We start from the raw sequence: 15,285 nt of genomic DNA, 5'->3' as shown, positions 1-15,285 counted from the left end.
TACTGTTCATGGTGTTTTCAAAAGCCTTTCATTTAGAAAATAGATGGCCCATCCTGCTTCCTAGTCTGTCTTAATCAGGGAGCTCCACCAAAACCTGTCCACAGTGGGAAACCCTTTTGGAATTTGACACACCAGTGGCGCAGATTTCAGTATCACAGCAACCTCAAATAATCTTAGTACAGCAAACTGACAGACAGTGCTGTATCGCCCTTTAATTCACCCCCTTGTTATGAGCAGTCAGGAAATAAGGCAATGTACTGCACTGGGAAAATCTGCAGTTAGTTAGGGGCCTTTCCAAATTATTGAGGAAAAGTGGTGTTAGTTTGAGGACTAATGTGTGTCAGAGTCAGGCCATGGTCTTTCCAATACTAGCTTTGCATCCAAGACCTGGACAATAAATAAGGATGACAGGAAAAAAAATGATACTTTTGAGTTGTGGTGTTGGAGAAGAGAACATCCAATAGATGTCCAAGAGAATGAACAGATAGTTCTTGGAGAGGGTATAGCCTGAGTGCTCTTTGGAGGCAAGAATTATGAGGCTTTGCCTCACATACTTTGGACAAGATGCTAGGAGGTGTATTCCTTGGAGAAGGACATGATTTTGGGAAGAGTGGAGGGTCGGCAAAGGAGAAAAAGACACTCAACCAGGTGGATTGATACAATGACTGCTGCAACAGGTTGTTGTGTGTCAGGAAGTGTGAGGATAGTGCAGGATGGAGCAGAGTTCAGATCTTTTGTTCACAGGGTCACTATGAGTCATGCTCAACTCTACGGCACCTAACAGCAACAACTAACAACGTATGTCTTCAAATCTCAGCTCTACTGCTTGACTCTATGGCTGTAGGCCATTAATCAATGCTTCTGTGCCTTGATTTTCCATCTGTAAAATACGATCAGTGAGAGCAAGCATCTCTCAGGGTTGTTGCAAAGCCTACTGTTACGAGTTAATTCATGCAAGACAAATCACCCAGGGCTTCAGGATGTAACAAGGGCTCAAAAGATGTTAATGTTAAGTTGTGACTTTTGTCAGTCCTCAACTAGAGATTTACTTTTTAGTCTGTTCCCATAATTTAGAGTCCTTAAAGATACTTAGCAGGTCCTGAATACATCCCAAATAGTACTATTCCTACCTTTACTCTCATGCATCTTTCATTACTTTTAGGGTTGAGCCAAGGTTTACAGATAGAACCAAAATTTTTCATGGGCCTCTCTTGCATTTGAGTTTTCCAAACACTTGCATGAAGTTAACAGGGCAATTACAATTATCCTCACTTTAGGGATGAGGAAACTGAGTCCCTACAAGGAAAGCTGGACCATTTAGTTAAAAAAAGAAAAAGGTACTTAAATTCAAATTTACCTTCCAGGGATCATTCCCACCCACTGCTATGACGTCTGCTATTAGTTACTATCAAATAGAGTCCAATGCATTGCTTTGTAAATCATCCTCTCATGTCATGAGGAGCCTAGGAGTGAGCTCCAGTCTCTAGCTCTGAAATGTCCAAATTGCACAAAACTTTCTGATTAGGTGAGAAGGAAGGAAATACATGATCCATAGTGGGACGGGGGAAATATTTGAGGTAGAGTAAGATACTTTATCTGTAACATTCTGATGGGGTTGAGAATGATTGACGGTCTCAAGCAGTGGCCAATTGGAGGAAATTGACACCTAATTTGAGCTGATCAAAATTAGCTTATGTTATGGGATCTAGACTATGCCCGAAGAGAGAATCAAAGGAGTCTATAGACTATCCGAAGCATTGCCTAGCAGCACCTTGACCAAGGTACTTGCATGGCAAAAGTGGTCTTTGAGAGAAGAACTTGTATCAAACTGGTCTTTGGGAGGCAGAGACAGAGACCAGGTGGTAGAATGAGTGGATGGTAAAATGGTAAGGAAATGGGATATGATGACATTTCTTCTTCAACTGGGCCCCAAGGACTAAATGTGTGGAGAGGATTCCTGGCATCTATTTACATGGAGGAAAGTAATTTCAAAGACAAAAATCTGAATTTACAACATCTTCAAGGCAGGTATGGACGCCAGGGAGAAGAGTGAAGAAATAAGGGCTAGAAAGCTTAGAAAAAGGATATTATAATGGCAGTTGTTCCTCAAATACAAGGACCAATTCTGGATATCTGAACCCAGGGCAGGGAGAGGTTCTACAAGGAGACACTGAAGTCATTGTCCTTCATAAGCATCTGAGATTCAGGGTAGAAGTAATGTTGTCTCAATGCCTAGGTGAATGAAGTGGGCCATTTCCCTTTCCCTCTAAGTAGACTCTTAACCAAAGCTACCTGAAAGGAAGGCAGCACCATTTAGGGCCCTTGTGGATGTGCAATCCTGAGTACCCCAGAATCCCTGCCTCACGCTTCTCAAGACTTCCATGTTCATGGAGCAAGAGGCGGCAGCAGGAACAAGGCCAAGGGGCTGCCCTCAAGTGGCAATGTTGGCAGCTGACATCCATGAGGCAGGGAGGGGGTGGATGGGCAGCAGTAGAGAACTGGCTCAGAGTGTGAGAAACTGCCAAGATCTTCCAGAAGTAATCTGGAAGTGACCGTTAACATACAGATATGGGATGTAAGTTGATGGTATCTGAGTTTTTACTGTTGATGGGACCTCATTTTTACCCAGAGGCTGAAGAAATAAATCTGAGACACCATTTTCCAGGAGAAGAGATTGTCTCAAGTACTTGGGCATATGATAGCAAGTTTCATGTAGATGCAGAGTATCCCTTAAAACATTTCTAAATATAACCTTTGGAGTGGATGGAGTGGGAAGAGGAGCAGGGACTGAGCTCCCTGGCAGTATATGATTGGGCTTTATTTCTTCCATTTAGCACTTGTGATGGGAGCTGGAGGAAGAGGAGAGGTAAAAAGCAAGTGAAAGGATGACTGAGAGAAAAGTAAAGGAAAAATTGGTATTTGCTTCCCTTTATCATAGCCATAAGAAAATCAGTATCATTTTTAAGGCATCCTCTTTGCCATATACACTGTGCAAACATGAGTTCTGAATGCCATATTATCAACTTTTTTTTTGCAGGAGAATAAACTCCACAGTTCTTTCCTGAGCAAGCCTGCTGAATGTGGAGATCCAAACTACAATGGGCCGGATATTAATCAACAGGGCTAAAAAGATGGAGATCTGAGTTCCCAGAGACTTGCATCTTTGAATAACCCCCTTACATGGAATATTATTGAATAAATAAAATTGGTTCTATGGGTATCAAAGTCCCCATTCTTGTGATTCATTGCCTTGGAAGTTTTCACCATGATGCTAACCCAATTAATTATGTGTTTTCTTAGTTATTGTCTGCCATCCCCCACCAGAATGTGATCTTTATGGAAACTATCTCCCTAAACAGGGTGATAATAAATAGTGATTGACTGAAGGACTCAATAAATCATATTTTATAAGCCATACTTTTTTTCGCAAATTAACTTTATTCACTTTAATAATTACAAATGCAATACATGCTTAATATAGAGAGTCTGGAAAATACAGAGAAGTATAAAGAAGAAAATTATAAAACATCAATAAGCCCACCACCAAAAGGCAAATACTGTTTACATTAATTTCTAAATAGCTATGCCTGTTTGGAGACCAAGACCCCTATCAAGAGTGCTGGCCGTGAAGCACAACAGCTAAGGGTAGTGAGGGAAGTTGAAGGATCACTCAGAAGTCACAAAAAAGATACAATACTTGGGGACAAGTCAAAGGCCAAAGCAGATCCAGAGTTCAGAGACTAACAGCACAAGAACAAGTTGGGGTAATTGAAAGAATGCAATGAGAAGATGCTTATCAACAGTTTGGGCCAGTAGCTGTCACAAAGCACAAAATCTACAAAAGTTAAACAATACTATTACTATTATCAGATGACTCTAGAGGCATACTGTGTAGGGAGTTTATGCAAAGGTGAAGTCTTTCTGGTAGTTCAAGTCCACCAGTGGCTCCAAAGAAGAAAGACGAACAATCTCCTCCCATATGATTTGTAGCCTCCAAAAAACCCACTGGAGGTAAAGTTATGAGTCGTTTCTGATTCAACAACAGAGAGAGAGAGAGAGAGAGAGAGAGAGAAGAGGGGAGAGGGAAAAGGGGAGAGAGAGGGGAGGGGTGAGAGAGGAGAGAGGGGAGAGAGAGACAACTCTTATTATTATGGATCAAAATTAATAGGTCAGGATTGAGACTTTAAACAGGGCAAGGGCCCTTGAGACCCATTTTAGGTATTATGAGTTGTGGAATGGAGCCCTGGTTAAAGCACTGAGCAGTTAACTAAAAAGTTGGCAGTTCAAACCCACTAGTTGTTCCAAAGAAGAAATACGTGTCAGTCTGCTCCTGCAAAAGATCACAGCCTTAGAAACTGTGTTTAGCAATTCTACTCTCTCCTAAAGGGGCAGTGTTGGAATTGACTCAATGGCAATAGGTTTGGCTTGATTTAGTTACAAGTTGTAGCATATAAAGGCAAATCTACCGGATTAAAAGGGTCAAAGGCAATATAGGAATGGGTATCACTCTCTTCACAGGCTCCTGTGCCAGATGAAATAGGGCCAGGGCCTCCTCACATTTATCTGATGACACATGGCAAGACACAGGGGGCAGAGGGGGTGTTTTTTTTTCTCCTGCCTAGACTGCGTCCTGGACTGAGAACTCAAGAGTGGTCTCAATGGTGATGGTAGTTCAGAACTTCTTATACTATATACCCTCTTATTATGATCTCTGATTGTCAGGGCACATCACAGGCATGTAGAGTGAAGGATAAGGTCACGTCAGCTGAGCAGCAGGTAAGGCAGAGTGTGCACAGATAAAGACGCTAGAGGGAGAAGGCAACAAGGTTTTGCGGTGTCATTGAATGGGGTGGGTCCAGGAACCAGTCTTCAATTTAGCCTTAGAGTCAGATATCACAGGAGAAGTGTCTGGTGAGCATCACTTGTAAGTAGGGCCCTTCTGATGGCTTGTGCTGTGTCGAAGGTGGTCGTGAAGACTTTCTTGAGGGTCTCCATGCTCCTTCAGGTAGTAACGGCGTTTGGAAACATGCTGGTGCTGGTAATGGGGGGGAGGGGAAGAAACAACAGCAGATTTGAGAACTACACTTACTCTGACAAGAGGTATTCTGCCTCAATAAGTTCAGCAGCTTAGCAGATCAAGGAACTTGGTCAATTTATCTTACCTGTATAAAGGGTAATGAAAGGGAAGGCTAATCAAATTCCCTGACAACATGAGTTCAAAACACGTATGGATGTAGGTGGAACCCACCCACCAATAGAAGATCCCCTGTCTTAGAATTGGATTTGATGTGAGAATATTTTGTCCACCATCCCAGACCCTCTGCATCTTGGATAGGGAATTGCTCCTTAAAATAGTTAACACATATAAAATAAATTAAAGTAACTGTATAGCTGTGCTCACTGATGAAACTCCATTGTGGATTTTATTGTCTGGGACTTCAGTGGCTCCTCCTCCTTATTCTGACTCATTTTCCAGCTTAACAAAACAATACAAAACAAAACCCAAACAACAAAAAAACCCTTGAGTATATTCCCCCATCATTACCTCCTCAGTCTGTTGTTGGGAACTTAGTTCACTCTCCATTGCCTCTTCATTACTCCGCTTACAGGCTGATGGCAGATTCTGGCTTGAGTTGCCTGGGGAAGCCTTCTCTTCAGCCAGCTGGCACTCAGTGTAAAGAGACCTGTCTATCAGCTCCTTTAGGCTGCCGGCCACCTTCAGGAAGTTCTGGCCCATTCTGGTGGCAACAGATTCGGAGAGCCCTTCCAGAAACCTGGTCTGCAGAATGGAATCAGACCAAGACAAATGTCGAGCCAGCAGAAGGAAGTCGGTGGCATACTGCCTGACTGACTTCTTGCCTTGCTTGGGATGGCAAAGAACAGCACTGAGGATGTCTACCTCAGACAAGGAGTCATATAAACCCTTTGATCTGGTCAGGAAAGATCGATTTTCAGCTGAAAGGGATTTCCCTACCTCCATTTTTAAGATGGACCACCGTTCTGCTGCTCCCAAATGAAGTGACACCAGAAAAGCCATTTTCTTGGGATCGTTCAAGAAAATCTTCATCTGCTTCTCCTCGTCAATCTCCGTTTCTTCTTCTGCAGGGCATGAAGCCCGGGCCGCTTCCTGCTGTTCTAAGAGGTAGCAGAGGGCTGGGGTTAACATTCCAAAGGATTGGACTTCTTGTGGAGGTAGACTCCTCATTTCAGGGTTTGTCACTGTCTTTGGTGGCATGGACTTTGACCCAGAGGCTGCTGCTGTCTTCCCAGCATCTGCAGTTTGGGTTTCTGTACTGGGCATCATTACAGAAGCTGTAACTTTCATTTGTGGGGTGAACCCTGCTCCAGAGGCTGGAGCTCTTATTAATGGCCTTGACAGCCCTCCAGAAGGCAGGGTTGCCTTTCGGGGCTCAGACATCCCTTCAGAGGCTGTGGCCCTCATGGCCAACATGGACATTTTTCCAGAAAATGAAGAATCTCTCGGGTTTGGATCTGACATTGTTGCAGAAGACGAAGCTCTCTTTGCCAATGTGGACATCACACCAGAGGCTGTAATTTGTACTGTTGATGGAGATACAGAGCTTGGAGTTCTTGTTTGCAGTGTGGATGCTGCTCCTAGGATTGGGGTCCTCTTTCTTGGCATACACATCTCTCCAGAAGCCATGGATGGCATCAATGACATAGGCATTGCTCCAGAATCCATCTCTCTCATTAGTGGCATGGACATCCCTACAGAGGCCATGGCTGTTGCCTGTGACACAGACATCCTCCTAGAGGCTGAAGCACTCATGAAATCTGCACACATCCCTGCAGAAGCTGTAGGCATCACTTCTGGTGTGGACATTGCTCCAGAGCCTGAGGGTCTCATCAGCATCTCGGACTTTCCCCCCGGGGCTGTGGGTATCATCTGAGGTAAAGGCATGGCTCTAGAAGTTATGGGTCTCACTAGTGGAGTGGATATCACTTCAGAGACTGGCATTCTTATTTGTGTCATGGGCATCATTCCAGAGGCTGGAGAAGGCATTTGTGGAGTGGGCATCACTCCATAAGCAGGGACTTGCCCCACTCTATATATTTCTCCAGAAGCTGAAGCCCTTAACAGTGGCATGGACATCTTTCCAGAGGCTGAGATGGGCATTTGGGGAGCAGACATGACTTCAGAGGCTGGGGTTTGTGGCTGCAGTGTGGACCTCTTTCGGCCTCCTGTGGATCTCTTGGGTGATGTCGACATCCCTGCAGAGTGCTGGGTCTTCTTCGGTTGATTAGATCCCTTTCTAGAGGCTGTGGATCTTACTCTTGACTTGGGCTTTGCTTTAGAGGCTGGGGCTCTCGGTGGCATAGACATCTCTCTGGAGGCTGTGGGTGTCATTTGTGGGGCTGGAATCATTCCCAAGCCTGGAGCTCTCACTAGCAACCTGGTCATCCCTCCAGAGCCGGCTGTCATTTGTGGCATGATCATTTCTTCTCCAGAAGCTATGTTTCCCATAAGTGTTGCCGATACCTCGCCCGAAGTTGTAAGTGCCATTTGCTGTGGGAACATTGTTCCAGAGACTTTGGATGTCATTAGTGGCTTGGACAATGCTTCAGAGGCCATCACGCTCGTTTGTGGCAGAGCCATCACTCCCACACTGGTGTCTCTTGTCAACTGTGTAGACATTGACCCCAAGGCTTTGGCTGGCTTTAGTGGAATGGACATTGCGCCTGGAGGTATGGCTAGCATTTGTGGTGCAGGCATCATTCCTGAGGCTGTGGCTCTCATCTGCATCTGCGACATGGACTTTGCCCCAGAATCCTGGGTCCTCATTTGCAGTGTAGACATTGATCCTGAGGCTGAGGCTGTAAATTGTGGCATGGCCATCATTTCAGGGGCTGTAACTGTCATCAATGGTGTGATCATCAGTCCAGAGACTGAAGCTCTTGTCTGCTGTGTGGACATTATTCCACCAGCCGAAGCATTCAGAAACCCTGTGGACATGGATCCAGGGATTTTGGTCATTGATGACTGTGTGGACTTCACTCGAGAGGCTGTAGCTGGCATTTTCTCAGTGGACATTGCTCCAGAGGTTGTGGCTGTCATCAGTGGGGTGGACATGACTTCAGCGGCTGGGACTACCTTTGGCAATGTAGACATATTTCCAGAGCTTGTGTCTCTCATGGGTGGAGTGCACATGACTGTGGAGTCTGAAGCTCTCATGGGATGTGTGGACATCACTCCAGAAGCTGTTGTTCTCATTGGCTTAGTAGACATGACTTCAGAGTCTAGGTGTGTTAGCATCACTTCAGAACCTGGGCCCTGCATTAGCTGGGCTGGCATCCCTCCAGAGTCAATAGATGTCAACAGCAATGGGGATACAGTTTTGGAGTCTGGGGCTGGCTTTAGTAACATGGACATTTCTCCAGCATCTGGGGCTGTCAGTAGTGGTGCGGACATTGGTCCTGAGCCTGAAACTGGCGGTAGCAATGAAGCCATCATTCCAGAGCCTGACTCTGGCATCACTGGTGTGGCCATTCCCCCAGAGTCTTGGATTCTCCTAAACTGGGCTGCCATTGATTCTGAAGTCAAGGCTGACATTATCAGTGATGATATCATTTCAGAATCTGTACCTGATGTGAACAAGGATGATAACTCACCAGAAGCAAGAGCAGTCATTAGGACTTTAGACATTGCTTCAGTGTCTTCATCTGTAATCTGTAAAGGAGACATTGCTTCAGTGTCTGGGCCTGTCACTGGCTGTGCAGATGTTTCTGCAGGGTTTCTATCTGGCACAAGCAGTGGTGATATCTCTCTAGGATCTAGGGTTTGCATTAATGGAGTGGAAACTGCTCCCAAAGATGGAGTGCTCATTTCTCCCAAGTATGGAGTGCTCATTTCAGGTGTAGCCATCACATCAGAGGATGAGGTTGACATGGTCAGTGTTGACATCTCTCCAGAATCTGGTGCTGCCATGACTGCTGTGGGCATCATCCCATAGTCAGGAGCCGTCCCTGGGGACATTAACCCATAGTCGGAAGTGGACAGAAATGGAGAAAGCCCTCCAGAGTCTGAGACTGACATTAACAATGGGGACAATGCCTCAGAATCTGAGCCTGGCATCAGCAGCGGGGACAGGGTTCCAGAGTCCAAGGACAGTGTTAGAGGTGAGGACGGTGCTCCAGGATTTGATGCACCCATCTGAGGTTCATGCATAGTGTCGAAGGCTGAGGGTGTCATGACTTGTGCACACATCCCTTCAGGTTCTGAGGCTGAGGCTGAAGTCGAGGCTACAGGCAATTGTGCATGAGATTGTAGAACTTGGACCCCTGCTCTGTTTTCTGTCGCTGGTATAGAGAAAGCCGGATCCTTGTTTTGTGAGTCTGTATTTTCCTCTCTCAGCATGTTGTCAAATTTCAGTGAATGCAAGGTCACCGGAAATTCAGCCATGGTCACAGAGTAGCGTAGAGGGGCACCCTAAAATGAGGATATCAGAAGTCTTGCTGAAGCTCAAGTGGCAATGGAATCTGTAAAGAGGGAACAAGTTTAGAAGTCAAAGCTATTCTCAACAAGACTGAAAAAAGTAGGCAAAAAATTCATGGCAGTAGTTGTTGTTGTTGTGTGCCATTGAGTTGCAACCAACCCACAGCAGACCCTCCAGAGGGTTTTCAGAGGCAGAAAAGCACACGGGAGGAGATTGTCCATCTTTCTCCTATGGAGCAGTTAGTGTATTTGAATCATATACTTTTGCTCTGGCAGTGCAAATCCTTACTACGAAGTGACGAGTGGCTCTTGGTGTCCTAGTGGTAAGAAGCTGTAGTGCAATCCCAAAGGCATGCAGTTTGAATCCACCAACTGCTCCAGGGGAGAAGGAAGCACAATCTCCTGTAGTGTGATTTACTGCCTCTGAAAACCTGCTGGAGGGTCAGCTATGAGTCATTTCCAACTTTATGAAACACAACAAATCACAACAAGCCACCAGAGTGCCCTACTCAGGGTAGAGTCCTGTTTTAATGTGTAGTCTGTCAGCTACATGACCTTGGAGATGGTCTGTAAGATTGGCCATTAGATAGTCAATACAGATTTTAAAAGCTGTGAATCAATGTACTTACTTGAAGCTAGAGCAAACATCCCTCTACCTCTATCTTTTTCAAACCAATGTACCCGGTTCACAGAGGCACATAACTTCTTAGTTTTGTTGTTGCTTTTTGTTGTTGTTATGTGTCGTTGAGTCGACTATGACTCATAGAGATCCTCTGAACAGTGTCTGACTCTTGCTCTATCCTGAAGAAGACCTTGGATGAGATGGATTGACACCGTGATTGTGGCAATGGGGTCAGGTATTTCTCGGTTTATAAAAGTTACAAATGTCAGCAACCTCAGCAGCCAAGTGCCTGGACAGTCCTGGCTCTGATGAAGCAGCAGCACCACCTTCTGGACAATTGTGGGAAATTCAGGCTCCTGGGTTGTGTTCTGTCCTGCCGCACAGCCAGCTAGTTAGAATTGGGAGGCTTTTTACTGCAGGGTAATCAGCTGTTGATAGATCTTCCACCAATCTTGACCCCCACATTTCTCCTCATAGAGCCCAGCCTCCCGGATAATCTGTTCTGCATACAAGTTGAAAAAGTATGCTTGGTAGGGTGGAGGGACAGTGCAGAAGGGGAAAGCCCCCTACGAGGTGGATTGATTCAGTGACTGGGGTAATCGGGATGAGTGTGTCGGAGACGGAGCGATTGGCACAGGACAGAGCAGAATTTAGGGCTGTTGTACATAGGGTCGCTAGGAGTCGCAAGCGACTCGATGGCACATAACAACAACAACAACAATCAGGTGTACCCCGGGCTCACTGAATTCTGACAGGGGTTTGCTGCTGTTGTTGTTGTGTGCCTTTGAGTCAGAACCAACTCATAACCTCTTCTTCGAGCGTGTTTTCAGAAGCTGTAAATCACAAGCCAGGAGACTGCTCGTCTTTCTTTCTCCCACAGAGAAGTTGGTGGCTTCCAATAACCTGCCTTTGGGTTGGTTATTAACCTACCCTCTAGATCACCAGTATCCATTTTATTACTCTGATGGTCCTGAATGTCTTCCTTTTCAATGACTAGGTGATGTATTCTAAGAACTGAAAATCCAGGTATTATACTGGTTTGGGGGCTTTTAAAATATTATGAACAATGACCACTATTATTACCATTCACAGTGACTCTAACAGTGAGTATGCTAGAGATGGCCAGGATGGCACAGGATAGGACAGAGTTCAGATCCATTGTTCAGAGGGTCACCGTGAGTCTTCCTTATCACAATGGCACTAAGCAACAATTATTACCATTTCTTGCTCATTTAATATGTTCTGGGGAACTTTGGTGGAAGAAGTTGTACTGGCAACTCCAAGGAAGGCAGCTTGTAATCCACCAGCTGCTCTTTGGGAAAAAGATGAGCCATTTCCTCCCTTGTGATTCACAGCCTCTGAAAATTTGTTGTGGGGTCAGCTTCGAGTCAATTTCAATCCCACAGCAATGAGTTTGAGGGACTGTTTGGGGGGTTTGTTTGTGAGTAGTACGTGCTAAGCACTGTAGGACTTTACAAATTTTGTCCCATTTGCACTTCATGACATCCTGAATAATTTTTCACAATAGGTAACAATATTATCCCAGCTTACCAGCTTTCCCCAATTAGTAGTTGCTGTTATGTGCCGTCAAGTCTCCTGTGACTCACAGCAACCCTATGTACAACAGCCCTAAACCCTGCTCTATCTCTTGCCAATCTTCTTGTCTCTGATAAACCTACCCCCATTATCCCAGTGACTGAATCAATCCATTTAATCGAGGGTCCCCCTCTCCTGTGCTATCCCTCTACCCTCTCCAAGGACTGATCCAGACTTGCAACATGAGTAGTTTAAAATACAGTCACTGCGACAGTAACAAACTGTATACTTTTAACTCTCATCCCCTCCTCGGGGTTGCCTAACCTCTGGTATGCCTAAGGTTGCATTCATTTATTTCTATGACATCCTAGACCACTGCTTATTTGAAGCCCAGTTTACAAAGCAAACAAATTTGGAGCTTCACAGACAACATGAGGGTGGGCAATCCTGGAGCCTCATCGCTCCAATTCACTCCTCTAACAGAAACAGAAAAGGCTCCTTGGCACACAGCTTGGAGAGCAATGTCCATATTCCATAGCAGCCAAACGGAAAGCTTTCTACTTTGCAACAATGTCACAAAAGTACTCAATCTTGTGACATTTTTACATGCATGACAATAACTAAAAAATAAAGGGGGGTAGGAATCCCTCATTGCTGTCAAGTCAGAACCTTCCAGTGGGTTTTTGGAAGCTGTAAATTATAAGGGAGGAAACTGTCCATCTTTCTCCCCTGAGCCTAGAAAACACTCAAACTCACTGTTATAGAGTGGGTTCTTACTCAGTGACCCTTCAATGAGTTTCCAAGGCTGTAAAAGGAAAAGAATACCCATCTTTCTCCTAAGAAGTGGCGTTGATGGGGTCGAACTGCTGGAGATGTGCCACCTCTCGTTAGCATCACAACATGCTACAGACTCCACATCAGAGTTCCTAATAATGATAATATTAGCAGCAGCAACAACAGCAAAACATTATCAGCAACAACAACGACAAAACATAACAACAGCTGAGATTTCTTGAGATTGAATTGACTAGTAAGCATCATCTCCTTTGGTTCCCCCAGTGAAACTAAGAGGTTAAATCACATTATTTTCCTCTTCAGGACTCCTGGTAATGCTGTGGTTAAATCACACTGGTGCTTAACTCAAAGGTCTGTAGTTCAAATCCATCCGTTGCTGCAAGGGAGAAAGACATACCATCTTGGAAACTACATGTGGCAGTTGCTATGAGTCAGAAATTACTTGATGGCTCGGCTGGATGGGAAATCATCATTGTACAAATGAAAAAAAGCTAGGGCCAGAAAGGTTAATAATTTACCAGCATCCACATAGCTTTCCAGGTCTGTCTCCCTCCAGAGCCTCCTACTCTACCTCTGTGCTATAATGACCCACTTGGTCTGTTCTCTGTCCACTTTAACACAATCACATTACCAGGGCCCCCCATCTCTATCTCTAGCCTTGGGGGTTGCAGTAAAAGAAATACTGGCCTCCTGCTGGCATTTTTATTACTTTAACACTTGGTGCCATGGCAAAGACATGAGTCAAAGAAATAGTCCTAGCAGTCCACCTCCCATCTTGAGAAAAATCCCTGAACCATGTCAGTTAACCACCAGGCAAAACCCAGGAAGCTCTTACCTTGCCAGTCAGAGAGAAGAGGGAGGGAGTGTCCTTTGCGCCCCTAGCCCTTTGAGTCTGGCCAATTTGTTTATGACCCATGCCCAGCCAGTTCATTAAAGTAAGACCCAATACCAGCAGCTGTTCTCTGCAATCTCTCTTAGCTATCCCCTGCCACGCCCCCCTCCTGCCCGCCAGCCTGCCCGCCCGCCCACCCGCCCCACTGCTCCCGACTTGCTAGTGCTTGCTCTGTCTCTCTCTGGTCCCAGATTCCTGCCTCTATATAGGCTCTGACATTTGCCTCTGGCCGCCTTTCATTTGATGGCCCTCCAGAAGCACCACTTGAGCACTTGGTCTAGGCAACCCCACCCCTGGTTCCCCTCACCCTCAAAAGTTCTATCTCCTGCACCCCAACCCTGCTAAGCCAGCCTCTAGCCCTCCGACAGAAAGGAGAAGCGTCCCACAGTTAACTGGATAAGCCTGACAGGGTTCTGGCTCAGGAAAGGAGACATGCCCTCCGCAGTTGGCCAGACACGAAGAGAGAGTCCTGGGAGCTAGGCGCTGCAACTGGTGTGACGCGAAGCACAAGCAGGCAGGGTGTTAGTGTTAAGGGACCTGGGAGTGGAGGTTAAGCGGAACAGCAGCCGAAAAGTTCAAAGAGGTTTGGGGGCAGGGAGACTAAGCTTTGGGGGAAACAGGCAGTGAGTAGTCAGAGACAAAACCACCTTCACTGAGCCCTACAATCACGATAAGAAAAAGTAAAGGAGTCAATTTGCTCCGGTGTCAAAAACACCGCAGGAAATTTGGCAACCAGTGTTGCTGCCACAAGGTTAAGATTCTACAGCGAAGCCCCAGGGATTTCAGATGGCTGGCAAGCAAAGCACACCAGTTCTGAAGGTGAAGTCTTGCTCATAGAAACAAGGCTAAAACCTGCTTTCTAGAACTGGGGCACAAGGTCAGAGGAGAGGTAACAGAAAGGCTTACTTTATACCAACTCCTTTCCAACCTTCTCAGTCAATATCCTTTAGTCTCCCCAGAATTGATTCCTGAACCCACTAGATGCAAAAGCCTCTAGGGGAAATTGAAATAACCAGGTATGAGGATTCAAATTTTAGTAGGGGTAGAAGAGAGGAGTGGGGCAATATTCAGACCACCTTCCCACACTCATAACTAGCAACCAGCAATAACTGAGCACTTGAGCTAAACATTATTATTATTATTATTTAGTATATTTTATAATATATAGTGTATATATAATATTAGACCTCATAGCAAGTCCTATAAGATAGGTATTGACAGCATTCCTATTTTACAAATGAGAGCGGTGGGACAGGAAACCAAATGAGGACGTTGTCTTGGAGAAGTTAAGAGACCAAGGTCATAGAGCCAGTAAATAGCAGAGTCGAGATTTCAGCCAGAACCCAGACCTCTCTTTGCAATCAGACAAATGGTTAAGAACCACTCCAAGCACCAACTATCCCTTTCGTATCATCCCTACCCCATCAGCAAAGAAATCTTTTTATTACCACTGCCCATGGATGAATCAATGTAAAACTCATTGTGCTCTCAATTCTAATGTTTAAAAAAAAAAAACCAAACAGTTGCACACAATTCTAAAATTCACATAATAAATATAAAAATCATAACTAAAATTTCACACCATTAGAAAAGCCATTACCATAACAGCAACTGATATTGCTAATACTTTCCCCATACACTAACAGTGGTGCTGTGGATTTTACAAGCATTAACCCCTTTGATCCTCCCTAAGACTCTGGGAGGTAGGTCTTTTGAATCGCCAGTTTATAAAGAAGTAAACTGAGCCTCAGTGAGATTAACTGGCACCACCAAAAGCACAGAGTTCTGCCCAACTCCATGGCTCACTATAGTATAATACAAAGAATAATCCCAATTTAATTTGCCTCTCTTCTCTAAACCAAAACTTTGTTACAATAAACTCAATCACTCTATTACCAAGTGGCATGGGAACAACAACAGCTATTATTATTATTATTATTATTATTATTATTATTATTATTATTATTTACTTATCTATTTCATCTA

At 44.9% G+C, this 15,285-nt stretch overlaps 1 protein-coding gene across 1 annotated transcript; it reads right to left on the bottom strand.

Annotated features, from left to right (window-relative positions):
• Positions 1–4,918: 4,918 nt before the first annotated feature.
• RGAG1 (retrotransposon gag domain containing 1) lies at positions 4,919–9,421 on the bottom strand. The gene is made up of 2 exons (XM_006889955.1): positions 5,546–9,421; positions 4,919–5,035 (listed from the first exon to the last, which is right to left on the bottom strand). Exons 1-2 carry the CDS (start codon positions 9,419–9,421, stop codon positions 4,919–4,921), a joined length of 3,993 nt encoding a protein of 1,330 aa, XP_006890017.1.
• Positions 9,422–15,285: the final 5,864 nt, after the last annotated feature.

Source organism: Elephantulus edwardii, unplaced genomic scaffold (genome assembly GCF_000299155.1).
Source record: "Elephantulus edwardii isolate Elephantulus edwardi_28Jun2011 unplaced genomic scaffold, EleEdw1.0 scaffold00083, whole genome shotgun sequence".
In the NCBI taxonomy this organism is placed as follows: Eukaryota; Metazoa; Chordata; class Mammalia; order Macroscelidea; family Macroscelididae; genus Elephantulus; species Elephantulus edwardii.
The sequence above is the reverse complement of the archived record's forward strand: the minus strand, read 5'-3'. Positions and strand labels throughout refer to the sequence as shown.